The sequence below is a fragment of the Bos taurus genome, chromosome 5, assembly GCF_002263795.3.
Source record: "Bos taurus isolate L1 Dominette 01449 registration number 42190680 breed Hereford chromosome 5, ARS-UCD2.0, whole genome shotgun sequence".
NCBI classification, from domain to species: domain Eukaryota; kingdom Metazoa; phylum Chordata; class Mammalia; order Artiodactyla; family Bovidae; genus Bos; species Bos taurus.
Genome location: NC_037332.1, coordinates 60,752,295 through 60,766,145, shown reverse-complemented (window position 1 = coordinate 60,766,145; position 13,851 = coordinate 60,752,295). Strand labels below are relative to the sequence as shown.

The 13,851-nt window shown below is 40.9% G+C and overlaps 1 protein-coding gene across 9 annotated transcripts in view; it reads right to left on the bottom strand.

Moving 5' to 3' along the window:
- Nucleotides 1–13,017, bottom strand: part of CFAP54 (cilia and flagella associated protein 54) — a 312,009-nt gene extending 298,992 nt beyond the window's left edge. For all 9 annotated transcript variants that reach the window (XM_002687523.7, XM_024992507.2, XM_024992508.2 and 6 more), the window contains exons 1-2: nt 12,675–13,017; nt 2,539–2,644 (exon numbers count right to left, since the gene is read on the bottom strand). In XM_002687523.7, coding sequence (XP_002687569.6) covers nt 2,539–2,644; nt 12,675–12,994 — 426 coding nt within the window. In that variant the 5' untranslated portion in view covers nt 12,995–13,017. The remainder of the gene's footprint in view (nt 1–2,538; nt 2,645–12,674) is intronic.
- Between the last annotated feature and the right edge of the window lie 834 nt (nt 13,018–13,851).

Below are 13,851 nucleotides of genomic sequence, written 5' to 3'. Positions count from 1 at the left end.
AGGGAAGCCTCATTATATTGAGAAGACGCATAAAAACAAAGAGCCGGGCACTCGTCTAATTCTTGTGAAAACTGTTATTCCATTTCACATGAATATAGCTTACAAGTTGGATCTCACTTGGTTTCTTTTTCTGTAGTTTCCCAAACTCTGTATTTTCAAGTCTCTAAGAACCATGGTCCAATTACATGGAGCTGAGAGGATTCTTTAATTTGGGCAGCTGAAAATAGATCTTAGTGCTCCCTTATGCAAGTTCCTCTGCATCTTTGCCTCCATTCGGTAAATTTCCAAAAAGATTCAAGCCCAGAAAATAGAAATGGAGGAGGAAAATGAAGCTGAGAAACTGTAGACTTAGAAGATTTGAAACTGTGCCCCCAAAGAGGTAAGAGAAGCTCATAACAAAATAGAAATTCATGAGCTTGTCTTACAGAACAACAGATAAGGGAAGAGTTTGTTAAAAGCCCTTGGTTTGTAAACTACCTTCACTGATTAAGGTAGCTTTAGTTATTTTTTTCTCTTTCTTTTTCTTTCCTTAATTGTGTACCTTCCCACCTTCATGGCAGAAAGCGAAGAACTAAAGAGCCTCTCGATGAAAGTGAAAGAGGAGAGTGAAAAAGTTGACTTAAAACTCAAAATTCAAAAAACAAAGATCATGGCATCTGGTCCCATCACTTCATGGGCAAATAGATGGGTAAACAATGGAAACATTGTGATAGACTTTATTTTGAGGGGGTCCAAAATCACAGCAGATGGTGACTGCAGCCATGAAATTAAAATACCCTTGCTCCTTGGAAGAAAAGCTATGACCCATCTGGACAGCATATTAAGAAGCACAGACATTACTTTGCCAACAAAAGTCATTTAGTCAGAGCTGTGGTTTTTCCAGTAGTCATATATGAATGTGAGAGTTGGACTACAAAGAAAGCTGAGCACCGAAGAATTGATGTTTTTAAACTGTCGTATTGGAGAAGACTTTTGAGAGTCCCTTGAACTGCAAGGAGATCCAACCAGTCCATCCTAAAGGAAATCTGTCCTGAATATTCATTGGAAGGACTGATAGTGAAGCTGAAATCCAATACTTTGGTCACCTAATGGGAATAACTGACTCACTGGAAAAGACCCTGATGCTGGGAAAGATTGGAGGCAGGAGGAGAATGGAACAGAGGATGAGATGGTTGGATGGCATCACTGACTTGATGGACATGAGTTTGAGCAAGCTCTGGGAGTTGGTGATGGACAGGGAAGTCTGGGGTGCTACAGTCCATGGGGTCGCAGAGTCAGACACAACTGAGCAACTGAACTGAATGGACAGCTTCAGGCTGTCCAGTTGTTTTACAGGAACTAGAGTCAGCTCTTGCCTAGAGCCAACCAACAGGGGGAAGGTTGGGACCCCCAACCCTAAAATTAGGCCTGCCCAGGCATCTCTTGACCAGTCCTTTTGACGTCAGAGGCTGAAAAGCTCTGGGCTCCCATCAGGCTATGCACCCCATTTTGAATACACACATAACCCAGGTGCACCTGTGCAGAACTCCAACTACCTCCCTCACCTTTCCCCCTACCTCCAATCACCTTTCCCTGAGCCTAAGATCACACTGTTGATATCTCATAAATATCCCAACTCCCTCGCTTTCCAGGAGGCAGATCTGAGACTTATTCCTCGCCTGGTTGCCTTGTGAATAAACTGTTTCTCTGCTGCAAACCTCAGCGGCTCAGTACTTGGCTCGCTTCATGTCAGGAAAACAGACCTGGCTTGGTAACAGACAGAATACCTCCCATGTCTGGCCTAAAATCACTTTGTATAAAATAACACTTGGTCCAAGGAGCCTATTAATACACGTGCCAAAGATATCATATTTAACTTGGAATAATTTGGGCCCAAGCCAGAGGTTATAGGGAAAAATTCACATTTTCATTAACTGAAAACCCAGCCTCAGTGTGGTCTTATCAAACCAAATCCATGAGTCCGCAGCAATCCAAGACCCGAGCATTGATAATGGAACTAGAAATAAGGCAGGAACTCAGTTGGAATACAACACTGAGTAAGAACTGGGGCCTGTATGGAATGACTGCTGCAATTACATATGGCAAAGTGTTGAGAAGGAGCTGAAGGTCATTGCAACAAGGCACCTGGAAGCAAGCAACACAGCAGCAAGGCCCTGCAAGGGTTGTGGGCAAGGTCAGCCATGTGAAAAACAACAGGAAGTGGTGTCTGGGCTCCTTTGTATGAGGTAGGAACATGATGACTCAGCATTTCCTGTTGGGCGCCTACCACACCCTCTGCTAACTATGGGCTGTGCTCCTGCTCAGCCTCAGCCAACTGTCTTTCTGTTCAGGAACCTCTCACCTCTGGAGAATCCCAACTACAAAATTTTAAAGTGAACACTTTTTCTGTCACTGTGCCTCATTAAAATTTTTACATATCCCCTTGGATTTTTCCAACAACAAAAAATCAAATCGTGTAAAAGAGGAATGCTATCCAATAATAATAATAATTAGCCAAATGAGTTTCATTTGGGCTCTTTTTACTCCAGAGGTACTTACTTTCATTTCACAAAGGCTATCTCCAACCTTCAGAAGCTTCTCGTTGTAATAGGCAGCTGGCAGCCGGGGGGCGTATTTGGTCCAGATATTAAACAGAGAGGTGGCACTGTAAAAATTATAAAATAAAACGATATCTTCAAAGTCAGCAGGAAGCCTAAATTAATTGGCAAGCAATCCTTAAAAACTTACCTTGTGCTAAGTCTTCTTTTTTTAACTTTTTATTTTGTATTGCTGCTGCTGCTGCTGCTAAGTCGCTTCAGTTGTGTCCGACTCTGTGCGACCCCATAGACGCGACCCCATAGACGACAATTAACAATGCTATGACAGTTTCAGGTGAACGGGGAAGGGACTCAGCCATACAGATACATGTATCCATTCTCCCCCACACTCCCCTCCCATCCAGGCTGCCCCATAACATTGAGCAGAGTTCCCTGTGCTGTACAGTAGGTCCTTGTTGGTTATCCGTTTTAAATATAGCAGTGTGTACATGTCCATCCCAGACTCTCAAACTATCCCTTCCCCCCATCCTTCCTCTCTTGTGCTTTCCAATGTGCCATACTGTCAATGTCTAATTATTGATAAATGTAATTACGGTTATAGTATTATTTCCTTTGTACCAAGCACTGACAGCTCTTAATGTGCATTTTTAATTATTTTAAAATTTTAATATTTTTATTGAGATATAGTTTGTTTCAGATGTACTACATCGTGATTTAGTAGTTTGTACCTCTTAATCCCCTACCTCTATCTTGCCCCTCACACCTTCCCTCTCCCCACTGGTAACCACTAGTTTGTTCTCTATGTCTGTGAGTCTGTTTCTTTGTTATTATAGTTACTAGTTTGTTGTATTTTTTAGATTCCACATATAAGTGATATCATAAAGTATTTGTCTTTCTCTGGCTGACTTCTTTCACCTGGCAAAATGATGCCCTCCAAGTCTATCCATGTTGTTGCAAATGGCAAGATTTCGTTCTTTTTTATGGCTGAGTAATATTCCTGTGTGTGTGTGTGTGTGTGTGTGTGTGTGTTCATGTGTGTATCACATCTTCTTTATCCATTCATCTCTTGAAGGACACTTAGGTTGCTTCCATATCTTAGTTATTATAAATATTGCTGCTATGAACACTGGGACTGACTCTTTGTATGCATTTTTAAAAATCAACTTTATTTTTTAAAGTAGTTCTAGATTCACAGAAAAACTGAGCAGAATATATAGAGATTCCCCCATATACCCCTATCTCTGGCACATGCACAGCCTTCTCCATTATTAACATCACTCACCAAAGTGGTACATTTGTTACAATTAACACATTGACACATCATTATCACCCAGTGTCCCTAGTTTACATTAGGGTTTATTCTTGGTGCCGTCCATTATATGGCTTTGGACAAATGTATAGCGCCATGTATCCACCATTGAATCATAGAGAGTAGTTTTGCCGCCCTAAAAGTCTTCTGTGCTCTGCCTATTCATCAGTCGCTCCCCACTAACCGCAGACAACCACTGAACTTTCTACTCTCTCTATAGTTTTGCCTTTTTCAAGATGCCATATAGTTGGAATCATACAGTATCAATATGTAGCACTTTCAAATTGGCTTCTTTCACTTAGTTATAAGGATTTACGAATCACCCATGTTTTCCCGTGGCTTAATAGCTCATTTCTTTTTACCACTGAATAATATTCCATTGTCTATATATGCCACAGTTTATCAGCTTACTTACTGAGAGACATCTTGTTTGTGTCCAAGTTTTAGCAATTTGTATAAAACTGTTGTAAACATCCATGTGCAGATTTTTGTATGGAATAAGTTTTCAGCTCCTTTGGATAAATACTAAGGAGCACGACTGCTGGATTATATGGTAAGAATATGTTTAGTTTTATAAGAAAACATCAAACTGTCTTCTAAAGTGGCTTTACCAATTTGCATTCCCACCAGCAATGAATGAAAATTTTCCCATTGATCCATATCCTTGTTAGCATTTGGTATGGTCAGTGTTCTGGATTCTGGCCATGCTAATAGGTGTGTAGTGGTATCTCACTGTTGTTTTAACTTACATATTCCTGATAACATATGATTTGGAGCATCTTTTCATATATTTATTTTGTCATTTATTTATCTTCCTTGGGTAGACGTCTGCTAAGATTTTTGGCTCATTTTTAAAATCAGGTTGTTCGTTTTCCTATTGCTGAGTTTTTAAGAGTTCTATGTATATTTTAGATAGTAGTCCTTTATCAAATATGTCTTTTGCAAGTTTCTTCTCCCAGTCTGTGGCTTGGCTTTCATTCTATCGACAGTGTCTTTCACAGGGCAGAAAATTTTAATTTTCATGAAGTCCAGTTTATCAACTCTTTCTTTCATGGATCATGTCTTCAGTGTTGTACCTCAAAAACCACTGCCATATCAAAAGTCATCTAGATTTCTCCTATATTATCTTCTAGGAGTTTTATAGCATATAATTTACATTATGTTTGTGATCCATTTTGAGTATTTTGGGGAAGGGTGTAAGGTCTCTAGCTAGATATGGTTTTCACATGTGGATGTGCAATTGCAGCACCGTTTGTTAAAAAGACTTTGCTTCATTGTATTGCCATCACTCCTTTGTGAAAGACCAGTTGACTATCTGGGCTCTTAATTCTGCTCCTTTGATCTGTTTGTCCATTCTTTCCCCATACCATGCTGTCTTAGTTAATGTACCAAGTCTTGAAGTCAGGTAGTGTCAGTCCTCCAAATTTCTTCTCCTTCAGTATTGTGTTGCCTAATCTGGGTCTTTTACCAACATGAGTATTTTTCATTCCATTTTCACAACTGAGATGGGTAATATCAATATCCCAAATATACAGCTGATCAAACTGAGGCAGGGTACATCTATACTCTTAGCCAGCATATAACTGTGCCTTCCAGTCCTCTGGAATCTAAACTCCCTGAGAACAAGGACTTCATCTGTTTAGTCATTGCCCAGCCCCAAGAGTAGTGAATATCTAGTATATGTCACCACTCAATAAACACTTTTTGACAGAAAGAATGAATGGATGAAGGACTAGGGAAAAGAATTCTTTGTTTTTATTTTATGCTTTTCTATAAAGAGTTCAAAGGTCCAACTGCCCAGTCAGTCCATTTAGGGTTATGTTTCCTATGTGGTTTCTAACCAGAGTTCAAAGGGAAGCAGATCATTGCTTATTTTGTTCACCCATTTAGTTAATATTTACTCCTTCCCTCTCTCTTGGAAATTATAAATGCCTCTAGGAAAAATCTAAACTTCTCTTAATAGTTGTCCAATCCTATCTCATAAATTTTTGGTAAGAAAGGTATTATACACTGAATGTGAGTGCCTCCTCAAAATTCACATGTTGAAGCCCTAATCCCTTGTGTGGCTGCATTTGGAGGAGGCTCTGAGGAAGTAATTAAGGCTAAATTAGGTCATAAGGGTGGGGCCCTGGTCCACTGGGATTAATCCATCTAAGAAGAGACATGAACAAGTTCTCTGTGTGTGCTTCACAGAGGAAAGACTATATGAGAACAAAGTGGACATCTTTTAAGCCAGGAAAAGAGCTCTCACCAGAAACTGACACTGCCAGACCCTCATCTGAGACTTCTAGCCTCCAGAAAAATAAGAAAACAAATTTCTGTTGTTTAAGTCACCCAGTCTATGGGATTTTGCTATCGAAGCCCAAACTGACTAAGTTAATAATTGACTATGCCAAAGCCTTTGACTGTGTGGATCACAACATACTGTAGAAAATTCTTCAAGAGATGGGAATACCAGACCGCCTGACCTGCCTCCTGAGAAATCTGTATGCAGGTCAGGAAGCAACAGTTAGAACTGGACATGGAACAACAGACTGGTTCCAAATAGGAAAAGGAGTACGTCAAGGCTGTATATTGTCACCCTGCTTATTTAACTTCTATGCAGAGTACATCATGAGAAATGCTGGACTGGAAGAAGCACAAGCTGGAATCAAGATTGCCAGGAGAAACATCAATAACCTCAGATATGCAGATGACACCACCCTTATGACAGAAAGTGAAGAGGAACTCAAAAGCCTCTTGATGAAAGTGAAAGGGAGAGTGAAAAAGCTGGCTTAAAACTCAACATTCAGAAAACTAGATCATGGCATCTGGCCCCATCATTTCATGGCAGATAGATGGGGAAACAATGGAAACAGTGGCTGACTTTATTTTGGGGGGCTCCAAAATCACTGCAGATGGTGACTGCAGCCATGAAATTAAATGATGCTTACTCCTTGGAAGAAAGGTTATGACCAACCTAGACAGCATATTAAAAAGCAGAGACATTATTTTGTCAATAAAGATCCATCTAGTCAAAGCTATGGTTTTTCCAGTAGTCATGTATGGATGTGAAAGTTGGACTATAAAGAAAGCTGAGCACTGAAGAATTGATGCTTTTAAACTGTGGTGTTGGAGAAGACTCTTGAGAGTCCCTTGAACTGAAAGAAGATCCAGCCAGTCCATCCTAAAGGAAATCTTTCCTGAATATTCATTGGAAGGACTGATGTTGAAGCTGAAACTCCAATACTTTGGCCACCTGATGCAAAGATCTGACTCATTTGAAAAGACCCTGATGCTGGGAAAGATTGAAGGCAGGAGGAGAAGGGGATGACAGAGGATGAGATGGTTGGATGGCATTACTGACTCGATGGACATAAGTTTGAGTAAGTTCCGGGAGTTGGTAATGGACAGGGAGGCCTGGGGTGCTGCAGTTCATGGACTGCAAAAAATCGGACACAACTGAGCAACTGAACTGAACTGAAGTTAGTAATTGGGCTTCCCATTTGGTAAAGAATCTGCCTACAATGCAGGAGATGCAGGAGATGTGGGTTTGATCCCTGGGTCAGGAAGATCCCCTGGAGGAGGGCATGGCAACCCTCTCCAGCATTCTTAGTAGCTCAAGCTGACTAATAGGAAAGAACTTAAGGACTGAAGATGGCTCAAGTACTTATCAGGTACACATCTGGGTATTAACGGAACAACCTCAATAAAAACATGTAAAAAAAAAAAAAAGTCAATTAATTACCTAAATGATGGGGCTTCCCTGATAGCTCAGTTGGTAAAGAATCTGCCTGCAATGCAGGAGATCCTGGTTCAATTCCTGGGTCAGGAAGATCCCCTGGAGAAGGAAAGGCTACCCACTCCAGTATTCTGACCTGGAGAATTCCAAGGACTACAGTCCATGGGGGTCTCAAAGAGTTGGACACGACTGAGCAACTTTCAAAAAAAAAATTAAATGATAATAGCTCAGTGACAAGAGAGGAGGCGGATACAGGGTATTCCTGCCTTCATGGACAGATTAATAATATTTAAGGGTAGTAAAATATATACATGTAATCATGCCAAATAAAGAGTATAGAAAACACAGCCCAGAGAAGTTTAAAAAGGTAAATGTGTTTGGGTTTGTTTTGCCTTTTTCCCTTTGATTTCTGCTTCATGAAATGCATTATAATAAATATAGTAAATCCAAGAAATTTAAGATAGAATTCTTAAATTACATAGTTGAAAGAGTTCTTTCCTCCCAAACCTTACAGATGAGATAATGATGAGTAGGTCTGTTACTCATAAAAGAAAAATACCAACTTCATAAATCACTCAAGGTTACGTAACAGAATTTCCTTTTTTTTTTAAAGTGAGCCATAAGTTCAAGTTAAAATTGCTTATTGGGAAATGGCTTACATAATGATTAAATAGGGAAAATATAACATATAATATGTAACACACATCATTTAAGAAAGTTTATTAATACACTTTTGATTGCTATTTGATTATAACTATTGCAGAGAAGGCAATGGCACCCCACTCCAGTACTCTTGCCTGTAAAATCCCATGGACGGAGGAGCCTGGTAGGCTGCAGTCTATGGGGTCGCTGAGGGTCGGACACGACTGAGCGACTTCACTTTCACTTTTCACTTCCATGCATTGGAGAAGGAAATGGCAACCCACTCCAGTGTTCTTGCCTGGAGAATCCCAGGGACGGGGGAGCCTGGTGGGCTGCCATCTATGGGGGTCGCACAGAGTCGGACATGACTGAAGTGACTCAGCAGCAGCAGCAAAGCAGAAAAACATAACTATATAAAAAGAATATAAAAATTTTGTGTGCTTATAACAAAAGCATACCTTTAAAATACATTGCACTCTAAATTTAAGGACATTGCTGGTATGATCAAAATCTGTATGTTAGGTACTACAAATTTTATACTTATATGAGACTCTACAGTTATAAAAATAAGCAATTTTTTATTTTAAAAAATTACCATCTTGTCAAATATGTTATAAAAGCAACTCCTACCTCCAGTACTCCTAACTGGTTTCCACATTGCCATCATTACTCCATTTGTACTAAGTCAAACAACATTTTTTTTTTTTTTAAATCACATATGGTTAATTCTTTGCCAAAAACTAAGCAACGATTTCTCATTGCATTTGGAGTAAATGTAAACTCTATAAATGGCCTCTAAAACCTTGCATACCCCGATCTACTCCTCTAATCTCATCTCATACCACTGCACCCACACTCTCCACACTGTGCTAAATAGGCTTCTGTCCACTCCTCCAAAGGGCCCTGCCTCTTTCCTGCCAAGATCCTCCCACATGATTGTTCCTTCTGTTTATCCTCTTTTTCCTTGCTGGTTGACTGCCAGGCAGCCTTCTAATCTCAGCTTCATGTCACCTTCCTCACCATTCATTTGAAGGCAGGTCTCCACTATGTTCCCATTAAGCCTATGCTCAATTGTTACCTACTCTAATCACCTTATTGAAGATTGCAACCTCCTGTCTCCCACTCCATAACTTTTCCTCTCTTTTTCTCCCTAGCATTTATCACTTTCTAGGACACCACAAAATGTACTTATTTAATACGTTTATCGTTTATGTCCCCCTCTAGAATATAAGCACCAAGAGGGCAGGAGGTTTTTGTCTGGTTCATTGCTGTATCCCCAGGACTTAGGGCAATACATGGCACATGTAAATTCTCAGTAGCTTCTTCCTTCACAGCGCTTGTTGTTTGTGTGTTGACTTATTAAAAGCCTTCACTTATTAAAAGTGACTCATTAAAAGCCTGTCTCCCTCTCTCCATGAGCACAGATTCCCATATCTATTTTGCTCATCACTGTATAACTCATAATTGGTGCAGGCCCTAGAGCTTCCGTGGTGGCACAGTGGTAAAGAATTCGCCTGCCAAGCAGGAGATGGGGGTTCCATCCTTGGGTTGGGAAGATCCCCTGGAGAAGGAAATAGCAACTCACTCTAGTATTCTTGCCTAGAAAAATCCCATGGACAGAGGACCCTGGCAGGCTACAGTCTACAGGGTCACAAAAGAGACAGACGTGCCTTAGCAACTAAACAGCAACAACAACAGTGCAGGCCCTGGCATATAGTAGGCACTCAATAAAAATTACTCTGTAAATAAATACCTAAGCATGTGAGAAGTTAGAGGCTAAGGTCCGTGTCAATCCTTAATGTTTGTGAGTCTCTGTTTAAAGATGGGGCCGCTGCTGTACTTACCAACTGACCCAGATCAACAATTATTGAGAACAAAAAGGATAATTCTTAAATTCTTTCAATGCCAAATATTCATTGAATGTTCACAATATCCCAACCCTCAGGCTAGGTGCTAGATATACAGCAATGAAAAAGTGGATCACCATCTCAACTCAACAGGAAGCTTACATTCTAATGGGAGAGATGGACAATACATAAGAAATGAATATTCAATAAAAGTATAAATTGATGGGTAAACCCTGTGTTAGATATGAAAGGCCTCCTAAGGAGGTAACAACCAAACTAAGACCTGGAAGAAAAGGAGCCAGATACTTGAAAAATTGAGGAAAGAACATTTCCAACAAAGGAGGGAGCAAATATAAAGCCCCTGAGATGATAAACAGAGGTCTGTTTTCCCGGAAAGTCCTGGGAGAGAAGTGAGGGATGAGCTAAGATGAAAGAGGCAGGCAAGGCCAGAGCTTCAGACCCTGAAAGACACCAGAAAATGTCGTAATTTTATTTTAAAAGCAATGGGAAACAGAAGTCTTTAGATAAGGGAGTGGGTGATTTGTTTATAAAGGTCACCCTGATTGCTACGTGAAGGATATATTTGAGACTCAAGCGGCTGCAGAGAAAATTTGAGATGATGATGGTTTGAACTGGAATGTTGGTAGTGGAGATGGAAAGGTGAACTATTATCTAAGGCACAAAAACAGAAACATTTTAAATATAAACATATGTAGCTTGAGCTTCGCAGGTGGCGCTAGTGGTAAAGAACCCACCTGCCAATGCAGGAAATGTAAGAGATGCAGGTTCCATTCCTGGGTGGGGAAGATCCCCTGGAAGAGGGCATGGCAAGCCACTCCAGTATTCTTGTCTAAAGAATCCCATGGACAGAGGAGCCTGGCCAGCTACAATCCATGGGGTCGAAAAAAGTAGGACACAACTGAACCAACTTAGCACACATGTGCACACATGTAGCTTAGCCATGTAATGTGCTTTCCTTAGTCAATTCTTGGTTCTCATTTTACTTGGCCCATCAGCAGGATTTGCCACAATTGACTGATCATTCCTTCCTTCTTAAAGCACTTTCTCTACTTGGCTTCCAATACACCACTGGATTTCCTCTACCTCTTTGGCCACTCCTTCTTAGTCTCTACCAGTTTCTTCCCATCTCCCCCACTTGTCAGTGTTGGAGGGTTCCAAAGTTCAGTCCTTGGACTCTTTTCTTCTCCATCTATACTCACTCCCTTAGCTATTCCATCCAATGTCAAAGTTTAAATGTCATCCATATGCTGATGAATCCCAAAAGTATTTCTCCTCTGACCCCCAGACTCCACATATCCAACTACCTACATAATAACTCTACCTGGATGGTGAATTACATCTCAATCTTAATATATCTAAAAACTAACTCTTCATCTCCCTTACTCCTGCCCAAACATGTTCATCCCACAGTCACAATCGCACCCCAGGACCTTCACACTTGCCATTCTCCCAGCGTGGCCAACTCTTTGTACAGAAATCTTATCATTTGCTACCATACCTCCCTCTCATCTTTATCAAAGGTCACTTTTCCTGACTTTCCCTGACCATGTTCCCTGCCATCCCATTTTAAATTATAACACCCACCTGATATCATTATCTTCCTCCCTGCTCTAATTTTCTAGCACTTACTTCAGTGTAAAATAATTTCCTTACATATTTGTTTACTGGCTGTTTGTAGACACAAAAATACATATTCCATGGGGATATGAATTTGTATATTTTTTTAACTTGATGTTTTCCTAGTTCCTGGAATGGAACCTGATATTTAGGAGGTGCTCAATAAATATGCAGTTAAATCCATGAATGAATAGTAAATATAAGTTAAAACTATTTCTTCATATTAAATACATGGATGAAAAATATAAGATGAAACTACTGACTATTCTAGTATTCTTCGCCACTTGCCTACATTTCTAACTGTTCCATTTGCAATGTGTTTTGACTGGGAAAGAAAGATGGTTAACACAAACAGGAAAGAGCCTTAAAAACAGGTAGTCTGCAGTTTGAGATAATAACATGGTGATGGAATCCAAAAAAGGCAAACGTGCAAAATGAGTCACAAAATCAAGAACAAGTTACTGTGATGCTATTAATAGTAGCAGTTGAAAAAGGAATAAAGTACAAATGTTCGCAGAATGACATACTTCATGGCATCAAGAATTAACTTTTTCATGAACCTAAGTGACCTCAAAGTTATTCCTTTCCCTCCATATACAAAACTGTACCCACAACATGGAAAGTTGTGAAACCTGTGAGTCAGCCAAAACTTCATTGGCATGCACTGGCAATTAGAAGACAGTCAGAACAAATGCTGAATCATGTGAACTTGTGAAATATGAAACATTTCTTTGTTGACTTTTATTCTGACCCGAGCAGGAAGTCAAGACACATTTACCAGGCAATAAGGATTGTAATAGCGACGAGTCTTCACTTCTTAAACTTTGTGATTATCTCCGGGCCCTTTGGCCAGGTTCTGCATCCGCAACACCGACCAGCTCCAGGGACCACCGCCTGCCTCCTCAGAGCATCTCCTCCTCTGGCCCTGGGAGTTGTCTTCTCCGGACAGCACCCGCCCCCAGGGCCCTGCCTCTGCTTACCAAAGCCGGTGGAACTCATATTTCTGTTCCTCCGTTGTAGCTAAAGCCTTCTTTCTCTTCATGAAGTCTAGCAACTCCTGAATCTCCTTCTCACAGGAGGCCAGGAGTGGGTTTTTTGCGTCCAGCGGCCCATAAAATACTGCGAGGGGCAACAAGTCCTCGTGGCCGGCCGAGCGAGACTGTGGGCTCAGAGAGCTCGCCTTCGAGTCCACCAGGGTCGACTTCGAAATCCCAGTAGAGGGCGGGGGCGGAGTCGGCGGCGACACTGAAGTGGGAGACACGTTTGGTGAAGAGACCGAGCAGGTGCCTTGCGCCGCCATGTTGACGAGACCCGGGCCCGTCCCGGGGTGTGTGTGTACACGCGGTTGCCTGGCGACGGTCTCGTGGTAACCAGGCATCCCGCGAGCTTTCGGGGAAATACAGCGGCCCCTGGAGGGCAAAAGAAGAAAAACCTTGTCCAGAAAGCAATGTTACTCCTGAGGTGTTTTTGCTCTCCTGCTCACCGCTAGATGTTATAACTGAGAGGATTCTGGAGATAGAGCGAATAGGAGAGCCAGAAACTTAGGATCACATATCCAAACTATACTTTTTCCATTTCTACCACTTAATAATGATGCTCATTAATATATGCCAGGAGTTATTCTAAGCATTGGAAACAAGTAATCTCATTTACTCCATTTAATCATCATTATAACTTTGCGATTTAGGATATTACTAGTATCTCCATTTCACAGTTTAAGAAACCAAAGTTTAGGGAGGTTTAGCCATTTGACAAAGGTCAGAGTAAACCGTTGGAGGTTTACTCTGAAGGCAGGGACCTGCCTTCAGACTCCAAAGGCTGTGCTCAAAATGACCTTCCCCACCACCATGCACTCAAACTAAGGTTAGCAAAAGAACTAAAAATAGTTTAAGAATCAATTGCATGCAACTGATCCACTCTGGTCCCTCTTATCGGACCTTGAGGTCTGTAACTGCGAATGATATTGGTGTCTAGTAGTTATGACTACTCTGTTTATTCATTTGTATTTCAGCCTTATCACTATATTTTAAATTCATAAGCATTTAACTCAGCCTTAACCTGTGGACATTAATGTGTACTAATGCTTGAAGTGGTAACTCAAAGAATTTTGCATTTTAAATGGGGATTTTAGGAGACTTTGCTTCTGATGGGGAAGCG